At 46.7% G+C, this 15615-nt stretch overlaps 4 protein-coding genes across 4 annotated transcripts; 2 read left to right on the top strand and 2 right to left on the bottom strand.

Annotated features, from left to right (window-relative positions):
* Positions 1-8: 8 nt before the first annotated feature.
* Positions 9-999, bottom strand: SPPG_01295 (uncharacterized protein). Its single transcript, XM_016749617.1, has 7 exons — positions 918-999; positions 811-846; positions 618-718; positions 517-555; positions 426-449; positions 254-369; positions 9-191 (listed from the first exon to the last, which is right to left on the bottom strand). The coding sequence occupies exons 1-6, from the start codon at positions 973-975 to the stop codon at positions 256-258; spliced, it is 372 nt and encodes a 123-aa protein (XP_016611878.1). The 5' UTR covers positions 976-999; the 3' UTR covers positions 9-191; positions 254-255.
* A 119-nt stretch (positions 1000-1118) lies between these two features.
* SPPG_01294 (uncharacterized protein) lies at positions 1119-3712 on the top strand. Its single transcript, XM_016749616.1, has 4 exons — positions 1119-1154; positions 1214-1467; positions 1536-1806; positions 1873-3712. Exons 2-4 carry the CDS (start codon positions 1232-1234, stop codon positions 3472-3474), a joined length of 2109 nt encoding a protein of 702 aa, XP_016611877.1. The 5' UTR covers positions 1119-1154; positions 1214-1231; the 3' UTR covers positions 3475-3712.
* On the bottom strand, positions 3584-10038 carry SPPG_01293 (multi drug resistance-associated protein (MRP)). Its single transcript, XM_016749615.1, has 30 exons — positions 9874-10038; positions 9702-9816; positions 9428-9639; positions 9191-9362; positions 9025-9134; positions 8888-8968; positions 8734-8833; positions 8652-8669; positions 8517-8595; positions 8378-8457; positions 8203-8316; positions 8110-8126; positions 8024-8042; positions 7942-7948; positions 7804-7883; positions 7647-7742; positions 7457-7590; positions 7181-7397; positions 5868-7114; positions 5767-5811; positions 5511-5704; positions 5381-5442; positions 5159-5322; positions 4982-5080; positions 4887-4919; positions 4799-4823; positions 4549-4740; positions 4029-4488; positions 3875-3968; positions 3584-3808 (listed from the first exon to the last, which is right to left on the bottom strand). The coding sequence occupies exons 1-30, from the start codon at positions 9954-9956 to the stop codon at positions 3694-3696; spliced, it is 4464 nt and encodes a 1487-aa protein (XP_016611876.1). The 5' UTR covers positions 9957-10038; the 3' UTR covers positions 3584-3693.
* A 1321-nt stretch (positions 10039-11359) lies between these two features.
* Positions 11360-14034, top strand: SPPG_01292 (uncharacterized protein; the record flags this gene model as incomplete). Its single annotated transcript, XM_016749614.1, has 19 exons — positions 11360-11470; positions 11525-11551; positions 11623-11661; positions 11733-11752; positions 11817-11844; positions 11901-11973; positions 12035-12108; positions 12165-12233; positions 12286-12387; positions 12449-12562; positions 12630-12686; positions 12756-12934; positions 12998-13112; positions 13173-13226; positions 13282-13393; positions 13448-13579; positions 13634-13695; positions 13753-13810; positions 13868-14034. The coding sequence occupies 19 exons, from the start codon at positions 11360-11362 to the stop codon at positions 13999-14001; spliced, it is 1560 nt and encodes a 519-aa protein (XP_016611875.1). The 3' UTR covers positions 14002-14034.
* Positions 14035-15615: the final 1581 nt, after the last annotated feature.

The raw sequence follows: 15615 nt of genomic DNA, 5'->3' as shown, positions 1-15615 counted from the left end.
CATCATTTTTCTGGATTACGCAGATGAATAGTAGCGAGATCTTTTTCATCCAGGAGCAAGATATTTACTGACGATTAAAATAGTTAAGTAATGTACATCCAATCAAGGTTTGCGGAAGAATGATAAGGAAGATTTGAAAAGCAGTCTCGATGAGCTTTCTCTGGGGAGCGTTCACTTGACCTTCGCTGGGTCTGTATTTTACAAGTTCTGATGAACACTCAACCAGTGTCCCCCGACAGCCTGTTGAACATACCTTTAGACATGAGATCCAAAGTCCGTACTGGGACAGATCCCGCGTCCACTATGTGATGCAATGGCCTGACTTTCCCGTTGTAAGAGCTCCAGGAGCGTTTGGGATGACTCCACGATCTATGTTGGATGGTCTGTACGAATCTCTTGATGACACGCCCGCCAGAGCACATTACCTTCTGATATGCGGTCTCTGTATCCTGATGAGATAATTCTTTGAATAAATGGCTGACTAAGTGCAAATGGCCACAGAGGGTTCTCCCTTACCTGTATCAGCCGATCATATTCATTTCGTACAGTATATTTCTAGATTGTTAGATACTATTGAGCGGATTGTTATGTCAATCATAGGAAGCTGATCCACTTACTTTAGTTAAGGACTGTTTCACTCGCTCCAACTGATCGGTAAGCTCATGGATTTGCTGCTGAAGATCATCCTTGCGACATTCTTCTTTGTTTATTTCAACTTCTGTTCAGAGCAATAATCAGTTTCAGGATTTGCGATACGCCCGTTGTCTGTTTTCACTGTCATAGGCTGCTATTTTTGCCACACAACCGTACCTATTGCTTCTCGTTGATCTCGCAAATGCTCAAGATCTAGCGAGGTACGGGTTGATGATTTAGTACGCGCTGAACACACCAAAGGCCACATACAATACTTCACGCACTCTTTACCAAGTCGTTATTGAAAGACTGAAGGTTGGATGGGGTTATTCGAGATTGCATCGCTTCCCGGCAGAACAGTCAAAGGATGTAATTTGATGAACCAACGCGTGAAGGTGCGGGGTGAGTCACAATCCAATTTGGGGTAAATGACACCCTCGTAATGAACGGGGTTCTTGGCATGTTTTCGTTCTGGTCGCCCGTCCTTGGACGCCATTTTTCATCACTAGACCATCCTGCTGGTAAGTCCTCTTCGCTCTGCCATAATCAAGCAGCGATATCGACATACTTTTTGTTGCAGCGTTCCGCAAACTGCATCATGTCGAACATTGACTTTACAATTGCCGATGCGGACAGGCATCTGGCGCAACTCGACCTGCAAGCGGCCTTCCACTCTTATCTACAAGCCGTTTCTCTAATAATAGCGCACCTAGCCAAAGAGACGGTGTTCTCTGCCAATGGTGAAACTACTGAAAATGGTGACAGAAAGTTTAAGAACGTTGCGACTACTCTTCCAGACGATGCTGAGCGACTTTTTGGATTGGCCCATTTATGGTACGTATTGGAGAACTAAATCATGAACACACACTACTATTTGTTGATAATTCGTTGGCATCAAATAGCTTCACTGAAGCAGAGGACATCATGTTTGGCACCGTTTCCGTGGACGATCTAGAACCGTATGACGAGCATGATGACGCATCGATCCATCAACCAGAGGGGGATGAATCGGAAAGGGCTTCACCGCCAAAAGACTTTCGTGAGCACCGGTTGTCACGTCCGCGATCTATCCGATCTGTTGAAAGCTCCATCAAACGGAGCAGTACTTGGAACTCGTATCGCAGCTCGTTGGCTAGGGCGCTGGGATCTAGCAACCCAAGCGAAGAAAGGCTGGTGAGGACCTTCTTATTTGCCGTATGAAAAGATACACATATTGAATTTTGGATCTAATCTCCATAGGCGCAGAGGAATGCAACACCAGATGCGTCTTCCTGGCTTCTCGGAGATACCAACCGCGCAACGTCTCCACCGCCACCCTTTGACGCCGACAGCATACATGCCCTCAAACAAAGCGCATCATCTATACCCCAGCAGCAACCATCTGCTCCCGGAGCGACCTCACCACCCCGGGAATCGTTGATCTGGCAATTCCCTTCTGTCCCATCCCAAGGGAAAGCAAACGATACGCAACAAGTACCTCATGGTTTTAATGCCTCAGTTCAAAATGACATCACACCGTATGCCCCATCCTCCCCTAGCGCACCCCCACCTCGCGAATCGCTGATATGGCACTTCCCATCTGTTCCTCGGGAGCAAGCCAAAGCAAAGTCCTCACCATTGGGTTCCCCAAACAACGCGAACCTTCCGACGTCGCCAAGCACACCCCAATCCCCCATGCCACCACCACCTGCGCCGCTATCTCACTCTTCTTCTGCAGCTTCGGTTACATCTCAATCCCCTGCAAATTCGTACCTTCCAATGATCCCTACCTCCCCACTCATCTATCAACATAGGATACTATCAGACCAATACAACACCGCATGCTCACAGCTGCAGGTCCTCGAAAACACCCAACATACAGGCAGACCTTACTCTCAGACAGCTGGAACATTATCCCAGATCCGCCGGCTTGTCGAAACGTCCAGCGTAGCAAAAAATAGACTAGTTTCCTTGAACGCCATAATCAGTGAATGGGGCAACCGAAAGCTGGTCGATGTGAGCGCCGACGATCTCGGGAAAGCTATTCTCTGCTTTGATGTGGACATGTTCCGCGGTATCAAAGCAGTGGATTTGCTCGGATACGCCACATCGGGTGGTTCCGCATCGGACGCCATCCGTCGTGCCCAAGATTTCGCGCACTTCCTTTACCGAACCGTTCAATCCACCATCCTCGAGCACGACCAACCCATCTCTCGAGCGTCCTGCATCGTGCGATGGATCACCGTCGCTCAAGTCTTGTTCATTAATCGGGATTTTCACGGGTTGCAGGCTATTCTCTCAGCTTTATCCTCTGTCTTGGTTGCGCGGTTAAGCGGTACCTGGAAAACTGTTAGCAAAAAGTATCGGGGCCTCTACGACGATCTCCTAAGGGTGTCGGCGGATATGAAGGATCCAAGATGGTTCCGGCAGCAACTGGATCGAGTCGAAAAGCCGTGTGTCCCCATCCTGGACAGGCTTTTGAGCCATGATGCAGCGGAAGCCAAACGGATCATGGATGTGTGCAAGGAGGATGAAGCAGAATGGGATAAAGATGTGGGAACAGTTGCGAATCCGGTTGTGGACGTTGGTCCGATGCATTGGCTTGTGACGAGGTGTTGGATGAATGACAGACATGTGGAGGGGTTAAGTTACATGTGGGAGCCCGAACCAGGGGGAGCAAGTTCGAAGCAATCGCGAAAAGGTTCCGAGGACACTGTGACGAGTGCGAGACCTCCACCGTTCACCCCTTCCTTGTCAAGCGTCACAGTGGGTTCCATGACGCCCCCTCCTGCAGCTGATGCGCAGATGGATCATTCGCTTCTTCGACGGCTCAATCAGCTGGGACCTTTCAGCAAGAAATAGAAGCATATTGTTTAAATACGACTTAAATACAAGTCGCTGGCTTAATTTATCGCTCGGCTGGCACTGATGTACCGGGTGGCGATCATTTTAGACTTCGATAAAGTCATACCCCATATCGATTGTTCCCCCAATATTATATTAGATTGAGACTCCTCCCAGTGTCCAATAAGAATGTTCCATATTTTTATCTCATTCTACACAATCCAAAACAGAATAAATTTATGCTACTTGACCAGCCTCTTTCGCTAGACTATAAAACATAGACTTTTTATTTGCGAGCAGATTGTTCGGTGTGTCAAACTCTGCAATTTGACCACGGTCTAGGACGAGGATGCTATGAAATAGGACGACCGACTGTGAGATCGTCATCACCGGAAAGCAATTGTCAAAAAGTACTCACCGATCGTTATCCATAACCGTGTTGATACGGTGAGCAATGGTGATAATCGTGCAGTCCTTGAACTCCTCTCGAATCGTCTTTTGTATAATTGTATCTAGACGAGCAAACGTTACAACCGACGCCAAAAAGCGCTGAGAATTGACAAAGAACAAACCTGTCTCTACATCAATCGCAGCCGTCGCCTCATCCAACACCAAAATATGCGTCTTGCGGAGTAACGCCCTCGCCAAACAAATTAATTGCCGTTGTCCAACACTGAAATTTTCACCACCTTGCAAAACCATGGCCCCCAATTTTTTGTCTAGCCGCCCTATATGGCTTTTGAGGCTCGCGCTCTCCAAGGCCTGCCAAATGGCTGCGTCATCGTGAACGTTAAATGGGTCTAGGTTATCTCGAATGGTACCAGAAAAGAGGACAGGATCCTGTGGGATGATGGTCAGACGGGAGCGGAGATCGAATAAGCCAAGATGGGAAATGTCGATATCATCAATCATAATTCGACCGGTGGCCGCTTCAATGAGGCGGAATAAGGCCAAGGTCAAAGAGGACTTGCCGGCGCCCGTGCGTCCAACAATACCAATCTTTTCGCGTTCGTGGACAGAGAATGTAACATCCTGTTCGACATAATTCAGTTACGCCATAAAGAGCGTAAAGGAAGCATGGTCCTCTCATACCTTTAGCACAAGATCCAGCCCAGGCCTGTACCGCGCACTGTAGTGCTCAAAATCGATTCTACCGCGCTCTGGCCAATTAGCCGGTGGGTGGTGCTCAGGGATTTCATATGGGGCCTCTTGGGGGAGCTCAATGTACTCTTTCATACGTTCCACGGAGACTATGTTGGTTTCAATCTCACATGATTGCCGTACCTGAAGTGCAAATGTTAAAATTGAAACATGTAGAACCAATAGTAGTGCTAGGAATTACCATCCAATTCAGTGTCTGCGTAACACTAGTAGGAATAAATGGATTAGCACACTGGTGGTAAGAAAAAAGCGACTCCACGTTCACTCACTTTAGCGAGTAGGTAATCATCAGCCCGACAATACTAAAATATATTGGACATTAGCCACTGACCCACAACAAGCCCAAAGGACGACCAACTCTTACCTAGCCGAAATGTGTCCCTGAATCATAATAGTAAGCACACTAAACAGCGCCGATCCAAAGACAATCAACGATCCAATAAACTCGAGTCGGACCGCCAACCTGTACAACAACAAGCACGCAACAACGAGATCAGGCGTCCAATCCCATCCACAAGCCGCGAGTAAACGCGATACACACCAGCGATTAGAGCCAATACTAGGATAATAAGCCCTCATATTGTCATCCACTTTCGATTCGTTAGTGTGCATAAAGCGTGGTTCCTGCTTATAAGCACGGATAGTGGATACGCCGCCTAGAGTTTCCGAAAAGTGGGCGTATATAGGGGATCGAGACGTTGAGTCCTATACAAGACTTTATGAGTACCCATTGCAAGGAAGGCGTTAACAATTTTCCACATACAAGCCGCTTCAGTTCCCGAGAGGTGGAGAGGTAAAACCGTTGGAAGTACGCATACAAGATACCTAGAAAGAACAGAAAGATCAACATCCGGCCGCCAATTGCAACACGCCAAGGGTATGTGGCGACTCACTTAGCGGTATCGCAAACAGCAAGAACATGGGAGATCCCATCAGATTCACAGCAATAACCGAGAGCACTGCAAATAGGGTTCTGAAATATCCTTGAAAGACTCTCGGGAGAACTTCGTCCACCGTGTACTGGTCTTTTGAGAATCGGTTCATGACGCGTCCAAGAGGGGTTGTGTCATAAAAGGATTGGGGCAGTCTACAAGGTATACATGTAAGCAGTGCGTATCTCAGCGGCAATACGTTATTTGAAGTGCATACCGAACAATGTTCTCCAGCATTTGCGTGTGGAGTAATCGAGCAGATCTATCAAATAAATTAGCTTCAATGGCGTAAACCAGCCGACACATCAAGATACATACCGAATTCCACAAGCAACCCACACAAAAATGACTTGCCCAATAATTGTAAAAGAGTACGTGAATCCTAGACCACCATACACAGCCAATCTCTTCAAGACATGGTCATTCCGAGCTCCTCCTAAAACGTGCGATTCCATTCTATCGTTTTCCGCGGCCCAATCCGCCAGATATACATTTTGTGCAACACTTAGAACTTGCGAAAGAACTGCAATGATGAGGTAGGCGACAACCATGCGGACTGAACACGCTTTTGCGTAGGCTGAGTAAACGTCCCATGAAACGGAGCCGACTGCGCTTTCTTCTTTGGTCATGAGAGAATTTATGGGTGTCGGTAACTTTTTCAACGCGGCAGCATTATCCAGTTGCGTGTGAGAGCCTTTCACGTTCGAGGTGCGCCGGGAACGAGGTTTCTCCGCCAGACTTCCAACGGACCCGACGGGAGGGACAACATCGTCCGCTTCGTCGTCCTCGACACCTTCATCTTCATCACGACGCTTGCCATACTCCTTCATCAAGGTGTACAAGGGTCCTTCACGAGCCATTACATCAGTAAACGCACCAAGTTCGCAAATTCGACCTTCTTGAAGCATCATGACTTCGTTGGTTTCTGGAAGGAAATGTATACCGTGCGTGACAAAAATTCGCGCCTTGGTTTGTAGCAATCCGTTGGGTCCAACGACATTGTTGAAAATGTGGCGCCCAACATGCGCGTCAACTGCGGAGAGTGGATCATCAAACAAGTAGATATCTGCCCGAGAATATACCGCACGAGCCAATGACACCCGCTGCTTCTGTCCACCTGATAAGTTGATGCCCCGTTCTCCAATCTCAACTTCGTCCCCTCCAGGTAGAATCTCCAAATCCGCCTTAAGGCCACAAGCTTTGATGACCTCATCATAGAAGTGAGCATCAAAAGGCCGTCCAAAGAGGATGTTTTCCTTCAAAGTCGCATTCATGATCCACGCATTCTGCGGCACATAGGCGACCGACCCACGCAGCCGGACGTCGCCTTTAATTTTATACATCTCACCGAGGAGTGCCGCAATAACACTTGACTTTCCTGCACCAACGCTGCCCACGATAGCAAACAATTGTCCATCGCTAACCCGGAATGAGATGTCTTCGAGAACAGGTGTTCCCTGTTTACTCCACTGGAATGTAGCATTCTCTACCACCACCCGCTGTGCCTTTCCAGATGTGGGCTGAAAAACCACTGTTTCGTAAATTACTGCGTTCCTGTCGAGCTCCTATCAAAAGAAAACTGTGTGACTCCAATGTCCATATCCAGCAGACGAAGCCGATCACAATCTCACCTCATTCCTCAAAAACTTGTACAGCCTGTTGAATGACACTGAAGCCTCAATCACAGCTGATATGACACTCGGGAAAACGGCCAAAGGGAACTGGAGAAGATTGAAGAGTGAAATGCATACAAATACTTTGCCCGATGTCAGGGGTTCATCGGATATTAACGTATAGACCGCGAAGGAAACAAAGGAGACGAGGAAGGGTGTGCACGCCCATGTGAAACTATATGAATACAATCAGTTTTAAAGTTGAAGAATCAGGGTACTGGGTGCGGTGCGAACCTCTGGAATGCAGATAGATATCCCAGCTTCTTCAACGTATCCAACTCTGCTTCACGCGCTTTGTAGATTTTTTTCAGAAAGGGGCGCTCCCATGCGTAAAGTTTTATCACTTTGATTCCATTGAGTAACTCATCCTGAAAATCAACATGAGAAGGCGTCACTCGGATAGAGACGATATACCGTGCCCTACCATCATTTTTGTCCTCGTGTCTTTGTTCGCCATTTGAGCTTTGTTTAACGTGCGCGATCTCGTGGCCAAGTAGGCGTTAACGGGGACCATGAGAATCTGCAAAGACGTAACTGAGCAACACCACACAAGCCATGTAAACGACGGTAACACGACGTACCATCACAGCTACCCCGGCGAAGATAGATGGCCCGAGTGTCTGGTACAGGAAAAAGATCGCCATGGCAATTTGGAAAGGACCTACAAGCACGATGAGTCCGCCTCATCTTTGGCACGGTATAGTGAACAAATTCGTTACCTGACCACTGAGAGGCAAGGAAACAGGAGGAAGTCAGCAAACGCAGCTACACGACACAAGAATGAACGCAACTGGTACCAACCATGATGTGCAAATACGAGCTTCCACAATCAACCCCGGAATCAGCCAAAATAGCACTCATAAAGCTGCATTCGGTCAGTAACCTACCAAAGATCGCTCAAGCGCTAACCGACAAATCAAATCATATCCCGAAGTGAGTTGGTGCCCAGAACATTTTAAAGTGCACAACCGAAGACTCACAGACGCATCAACACTCTGCAGATTCACAATCTCACCCACGGTGGAACTTTGTCTTGCAACACTTGACAGAACAAGGGATTTGCGGTAAACGGCGGTAACCATGGCTGAGCGCATCTACGAAAAAAACATGAGCCTCAATTGTATGTCCAGCAAAGCACAAGCCAGCGCAACGCACTCGCATCCCAGTCACTAAACAAATGTGAAAATACTGGTGCAGCATAATGGTTTGCGTAACAGCCGTCAGAAGCATCAATCCTAACGGAGAGTGCATTAGCACCGTACTCGTGCGTTCGAAGCGTGTGCAACGGGCCTACCGGCAATCATGAAACCACGGTTGATTGGTTGTCGTTCCTGGGTAGAATCGCCATCGGACCAACTCCTAGCAAAATCCATCTATTCCGCACAGTCAGTGACGCCAGCAACAACACATCGAACAATCTTGTCCATACCAGCTGCTTTAAAAAAATCTGTACATCGGACGTCCATCAGGATCATTACGCATTTAAAGAAACCTCAACAGATAAACCCTACCGGCTGAATAAACGCCATGATGTCCTGTGCAGCTTTGAAAATCGCGGCGGATCCAAATGGAAGTCCATATGTCTTGACGCACGCTCTCAGTAAAGACGGCCTGAAACGAACATCAGCAAACGGTTGACCCTTCTTCACAATGTGCGCCGCATACCTCTTTTTCATCAATTCTTCCTCCCAGGCTGCTTGAAACATGCCACCGGTGACGGCTGAACGATCACTTCGCTTCAGATTCCTGCAATATACATGAGCGATGAAGGAGAATGTTGTTCGTGCTCAAGAGAAACAGACCAAAGATCATTCATGTCCAGATTCTTTCGGTACCCAAGCTTCATCAGGGGATCCATCCAGAAGAACGTCAACCGCGAAAAGATATTGGCGGTTTCTTCCGGACTGGCAGACTTTAAAAACGTTAATAGTTGAAAGCGCCTCATGAGCAGGAAATGTACAGGCATACCACGTCCTCATCAAGACTGCTATAATACGTCCCCGGTTTGGGCACGTTCTCCAATCCAAACAGAAAGATCGCTAATCCCAGAAAGCTCACATAGAGGGCAAATCCGACCTGATCTCGTGCGTATGCTCCAACCAACACCAAGGTTCTCAATTTGACGATCCCTGCCACGACGCTGTAAGAGTAATAAGTCTACCGCAACTGCATCCACGGCCACTACAATGAACACCGAATCCTCACGTAAAGAGCCAGAAAAATAGCAAAACTGTCGAAGGCACTCTCGACCGCAAATGTTCTTCATGGTGCAAGACAATTGCAAACAACAAAGCCGCAGCACCCAACCAAAACGATACGCGGGCGCACAGATATTCCGGACCATCGCAGAGCGATCCCTGTAGGTATGCGTTGAGGTATTCTCCAACGTGGAGTACTAGTAGCACGAACGCCAGGGTCTAAATAACGTTCTTTTTTGAGCAAGGCCTTCTTGCAAGAGTCTCAGCGGTTTTCTTCATACCAATTTCCCCCAATACAATGTCCCGCGTGGAACAGCTGGAGACGGACCTCTCAAAAGCGTGACAAGTCTCGGAACTCCAAATAAAAACAATAATGCCCAAGGAATCTGTCGAAGACTATTCGCAGATTGAGTAAAACAAAATACCAATAGTGACTCGTCGGGATACACATACGTTTCTTCCTGGCAGGGGGGTAACCTCTCCAACCCATCCGCAGGCCAGCCATATTCAGGATCGCACCACGATGCGTTGGACATGTCAACAGCTGCAATGAAACAACGCGGCCTGCACTATGGATGTTCGAGTGTCCTTGGGCTTTTTGAATAGTGAGGATAGTTCAAAATTTCTAATTAGTCATCTTTTAATTTTTGCACGCGTTCATCTAAAGATTTACATCTGGGGAGAGTTTCTCAAACGATATTAATAATAGTGTAGAGGTGACAGAAACTGGCACTAGCTACTACACCAGGGAATGAACAAACGCTATTAATAATATGTTTATCAAGATGAACAGGTTGTAGGATAATAGATATGCGAGCGATGTGAATCTTTATTATTTGTTATGTGCAGGCATTGATATAGGATAGGAAATGCGATCCTGATGTACAAATTAGTAGGGTATGGAGAATACGTGAGTCAATGTCGCTCAAGTCTATAGAATATAGATAACACTACAGAGTCCGGACGGCCACGATCAAAATGACCTACCTCGTGCTGCAATATCGGTTAATGCTTGTTGCGTTTTGATTCTGACCTGCGTGATTATTGGGGTATCCGGCTGGTGAACCGGTTGTCCGTTATCCAAGACCAAAATCTGAGTCGATTGTCACTATGACCACTCAAAGCTTTCCAAGTACGCTTCAAAAATTTGGCGATTTTCAGTCCAAGCAATACGGCCGCTGAATCCAAGTGGGGGTCTGCAAAATTGGTAGAGAGGAAGCTCGTTTTTTGCCCGTGATTGTGTCCCATGCCTGCAAACAATCTTAAGTTGGGGGAACTATTTGTACGTTGAGCACGATCTCGCTCACCAAGAATTATGGGGTGGACAAGTGATCAAACTGGCTTACCCAAGCGATCTCCGCGACGCGGAGAGTGACCGACTAATAAGAGTTTCGCCATCCTTCAGTTGAACTCACAAATTTCGATTCCATATTTGCTGAAATGAGGATATAGAGATATTACTCGTGTGCGAGCTGTCATTCTGTCGCTGCTCTTATCGCTAACTTGTTTTGTTCTTCCCTGAATTTTCGATATCAACCTAAAATAGCAGATTTAGTTTTCATTATTCGTTCAGCTAAGCCTTCTTGAAATATAACTACATTTTGAGACTCTCTCGAATGTGACGAAAGCTATCAGTGATATAGTGGACAAATACCTATTACTGAACGATTGAATTATTTTTGCATGTAGCGCACGACCGACGCATTTTCAATATTCTCTGCCAGCCACCGTACAAATTCTGTTTGAGATGCTGTGTAGCTCCATACATTTGACGTCCTACATACTTGGGTAACAGCGCGACACGGATGCCGACTTCGAAATAGCATAAAAGGGCAAGAAGTAAATATTCGATAATGGAATCTACCCCGCATATCCATATTACGTAATCACGATCAGACGCGTTAAGCAGCTCTGATGCTGCTGCGATATTTTACTCACCATGATTGCCCAACGCTCTGTTTCCCACCTCCCATCGTCTATTCCATCTGCCGTATCTTCCGACACTGATACCGATGTAGAGGGATTTGCGGTAGCTGCTGAGGGCATTGAGGTTGTGTGCTTTGGGTTTCTTACACTGTGGATATAGGCTGATTGTTTGAGATAGGCGGGTGAAGATGTGGATGAACGATGGGTAAGAGTATTTCTGTGACTTCATTGGATTTGTGACTGGAATACTGACTGGTGAAGTGATTATGCGTGTAGGTAGTTTCTTCCCAGTTAGCATCCTTCAAGAATGGCAAGGTGAGGTGCTATCGTTAAACCAACAACGAATCATGAGGTGCTGATTCTCGGGTTTTTGGATGTGACTGAAGCCAACACGAGGTGGCAGGAGGTACAATTATTTTTGGTCTATGGTTTAATGCATAAGGATTCTTAGAGCGACATCTTGCACGCAGCGTTTGTCCTCCTAAAGCACATCACGATGTGAGTTCCATCACGGTCATCGTGAACCCGAACGCTTACCCACATGAACATATCAGATCCTCAACCTCCACCATTTTATGCACAATGACTCTGCAAGCGAGAGAGTCAAAGTGCTTGGTGAAAGTGTCGGTAGGGTACGCTGTTCCTGTCATAGATATCACAACAGACAAACCAACCCCTCTTAAACTAGATCACGACGACACACTCCTCGATACAGCTCGATCCACAACCCGTGAAACACGGATCATTGCCCTGGCCAAAAAAGTAGGTTGGCCAGATTAGATTGGTTAAAGGATCTTCATGCTCAATTATGCCATAAGGTACGGGGATTGAACCTTGCACTCGAAAGGGAACGTTCCCGCACTTCTGCTCTCAATGCTAGAATCAAGGTACGTTTATTCTCACACTTGCAACTGTATCCAAGAGCTAAGATCATAACAGCAACTAGAAGAAGATGCCACGCCGAACGTTGTCAAACCAGTAAACGACGACACAGAGAGGTCAAATATGCAAATCAAGGCATTGAAAGATAAATTGTCACAGGTGAGCCGTTAGTGCCTTTAAGGAACATATCGCTACATGACCTTACCACTTTTTTTGGTAGACAACCCGTAAGCTCGAAGAAGAACGAACCCAAAATCAAAACCTCCGATCTGAGAATCGTCTGCTCACCAAGGCATTGAAGCAGGAGGTTGGCGACAGTGTGCCGTTGAACAAGGTATACAAGCAAAGCATTTCTGTACGATTGCAATGACCCGATGAGCTGAGACTTTGGCGTACATTAGGTTCTTGAGGAGGGGAGTGGATGGAAGGGACGTGCACAGCAGATTCTGGTTCTGAAGGTACGCGAAAAACTTATTTACACCCGCACAGTAACATGCAAAATGACGGAGCAATACAAAAACTCCTAGGCCAAACTTTCGGAAACATCCCATACAACACCGCCACCCCAACCCACTACCAACAACATTCGCAAACTCGAAACATCCCGCCGTGCAGCCCAGGACAAAGTTCAAAAGGAATTGGAAACCCTCCGAGGAGAGCATGCGAGCCTTGTCAAAAAAGTGGAGGCATTACTAGCTAGGAACCGGTTTGTGTTTTTTTTTCAAAAGTATTTTGGAAGAAGGCGTATTCAATATGAAGTACCTTGTAGAACACTCGAAAAAGCAAACCAAACCCTCAAGACTACGCTATCCACCCTCCTACAGAAAACATCATCATCCTCCAAACTCGTCTCAGTGCTTCAAACCAAAGTAGCGAGTCTCCAGGTACGTTGGTTGGTTTTAATCACTTTTCCGCTTTTACTCAATCGCTTTGAACGCACTTAGGCCAAACGAGACCAACAGCCAGATCAAGAACTTTTATCTGTTATTGAAGCCAAGGTGGCTCTAGTCCCATTGCAATCAGCCTAAATTCCTCTATTTACGCGTAGAATAGGACAAACGCATTCGAGAACAAGCTGAACAGATCAATAACCTACGGGACGCTTCATCTGCCATTCTCACCACCCCCATACCAACATCCCAACACAGCGCGGCATCCCCAGTCGGTAGGTATATATGCCCCATAACCGCGAGAAATGCGGACTGACATATACACGCAGTCCACGATATCACCATCACAAGCCTCCAAGCAACCCTCAAAAACCTCTCTGCTGAAAATAAACAATTAAAAACCTTACAAGAGGATACAAAGGCCCGATTGGCGCATGTGGAAGAGAAAATGTGTCGAATGGGTACGTGACGATATATGGAGTTGACTTTGTGGATGGTAATAATGGGTTATTTAGAAGCACAATTGAAACGAGCGAACCGCAAGAATGGCGAACAAAAAAAGACTGAGGAGACGGACGTACGTATATTGAAAAAAGCACGCAGTCCGGGTTTGTTTGCTCACACTCATTACCAGATGGATCGTTTGGCTTCCAAGCTCGATCTTCTTCGTGATGAAAACGAGGGACTTAAGAGTACGTAAACGACGTCTCTTTAGTCATCTTCTAAACTGAAACTTCTATAAACCACAGCAACCCTCGAGTCGACACGTACACAACACACCCAAGAAACAAACGCACTTTACAACCTCCTTGCACAAACTCGACAAGCCTTTGCGAGCGATGTAGAAAAAATTGTAAAATATGTACAGGATGAAATTGAGTAAAATAATCGTGCATAATAGGAATACCCCATCCCGTAAATCAAAAAAGTGTTTTGCCATCTTTGACATTGGCATTTGGCATGATCCTTGTAGGTGGCTATAGTAGGGGCTTGCGAGCAGTGCATATTGCGAGATCCCAATTGGGCCTTACGCAAGCCATTCCCAACGTGAGGATATGTTGAATATTAGGGGTTTGCGAGTACTGCATTTGCGGGATCCCAATCGACCCTTCCGCAAGCCATCGCCAACATAAAGATATCGTACTGCAAATAGACAGTGACATGCGTCGTATTGATTGCAAGATCTTGCGCATATGCTTTGCGAAAGATCACAAGCAGCCATATGTTAGCATTAGCAACATCTAGAGTGCAGATCTTGGTATTCCAAGTCTACACATTTGCCTTGATAATTGAATACAAAGTGTGTTTGGGAAACTAATAGCTTCAATGACCACACCAACAGTTCATGTCACATCACACATATAACAAATGTAAAAAGACATTGACATATCGATAACTGGGGCTTGTATCTATCCTGCACTTTATTTCTTTCTGTTTGTCAGGGCCCCGTTCTCTTGAGCACCTAGATACCAATCAGCAAAAAAAAAACAAAAAAACACAAGGACCAAAAAAGGATCCACAAGCACCATAAGCCCCTAATCTTTCACTGCCAGATTGGCGGATGGAATGGACAATGCGCGGTTGAGGGACATACGGTTGGGGCAACCATGTGCTGTCAGACGCGCGTTGGACTGATTACGTAAATGATCTGCGGTTGCATGTCCTAATAGCAGATCCGTACAAGCGACGACAGCAAGTTGTATCAAAGGACTGGGTTAAACAACAATCTGGTTCCCGTATTTCTTGAACTTTGTGTGAGAAATGCGTTCATATTCTCCTGTATCTTGATATCTGGTCAAAAACTTGACACGTAGAAAAATACATTTTAGACTTTTGACTGCTATTCGGTCATGTCCCTTATTCGATGTCGCCCGCATAAACGGTACCTTGGTGCATTTCCCCCACATTCGGCTGCCGTTTCCCTCCGCGCATCCGCGCAGGTGGACGAGAGACGCGTGGGGTGCTGTCATTCCATGTTGAGGGGTAGACTTCAACCGCAGTGTCCTTTGATTTTCCATCTTTTTTTCTTTTTCTTTTTTCAAACATGGGATTTTCAGTAGAATGGAGGATTCATGTGAAACGGAGGTTGTTCATGGCGGTTATCTTCCCGTTGGAGCCATGCTTGACAGTCCCAGGTTGACAGTCGTGTACTCCCTTCCCTCGTGCCGGGCTTTGCGCGTATCGCCGATTCACCAAAAAACTCTGGCCAGTCGTAAAACCTGGACGAGAGACAGCTCTCTTTTGCGCAAGAGCAATGTATGCGTCACTCTTGTAGTTGGTGGTCGCGCACGTTTCCATTGTAGTGACCATTATTATTCCCTTCAGCGGTCCTAACATGCCACCCACGCTGCAAAGGACAGGCTGCGAAAAGGAAACGATAACCGCCTTGCCTGTATCCCGATCTTGGGAGCTGGCGCGAACGGGACAAGCCGCTGATAGAAAACGTTTAAGGTGCGGGAAAAGCCTCGGTTTACCCTACGAACGATATGCGCGATTT

The sequence above is a fragment of the Spizellomyces punctatus genome (genome assembly GCF_000182565.1).
Source record: "Spizellomyces punctatus DAOM BR117 chromosome Unknown supercont1.2, whole genome shotgun sequence".
Taxonomy (NCBI): domain Eukaryota; kingdom Fungi; phylum Chytridiomycota; class Chytridiomycetes; order Spizellomycetales; family Spizellomycetaceae; genus Spizellomyces; species Spizellomyces punctatus.
This window is presented reverse-complemented; position numbering and strand designations above follow the sequence as displayed.

Excerpts from the sequence above, each read along its gene's own strand:
- SPPG_01295 (XM_016749617.1), bottom strand. The coding sequence starts at position 975 with ATGCAATCTCGAATAACCCCATCCAACCTTCAGTCTTTCAATAACGAC. Across the intron at positions 556-617 it reads TGAAACAGTCCTTAACTAAA|AAATATACTGTACGAAATGA; the intron begins GTAAGTGGATCA and ends CTAACAATCTAG. Across the intron at positions 450-516 it reads AATATGATCGGCTGATACAG|GATACAGAGACCGCATATCA; the intron begins GTAAGGGAGAAC and ends TTATCTCATCAG.
- SPPG_01294 (XM_016749616.1), top strand. The coding sequence starts at position 1,232 with ATGTCGAACATTGACTTTACAATTGCCGATGCGGACAGGCATCTGGCG. Across the intron at positions 1,468-1,535 it reads TTTGGATTGGCCCATTTATG|CTTCACTGAAGCAGAGGACA; the intron begins GTACGTATTGGA and ends GGCATCAAATAG. Across the intron at positions 1,807-1,872 it reads ACCCAAGCGAAGAAAGGCTG|GCGCAGAGGAATGCAACACC; the intron begins GTGAGGACCTTC and ends TAATCTCCATAG.
- SPPG_01293 (XM_016749615.1), bottom strand. The coding sequence starts at position 9,956 with ATGTCCAACGCATCGTGGTGCGATCCTGAATATGGCTGGCCTGCGGAT. Across the intron at positions 4,920-4,981 it reads CAGGGACACATTTCGGCTAG|TATTGTCGGGCTGATGATTA; the intron begins GTAAGAGTTGGT and ends AATATATTTTAG. Across the intron at positions 4,489-4,548 it reads GGCTGGATCTTGTGCTAAAG|GATGTTACATTCTCTGTCCA; the intron begins GTATGAGAGGAC and ends TATGTCGAACAG.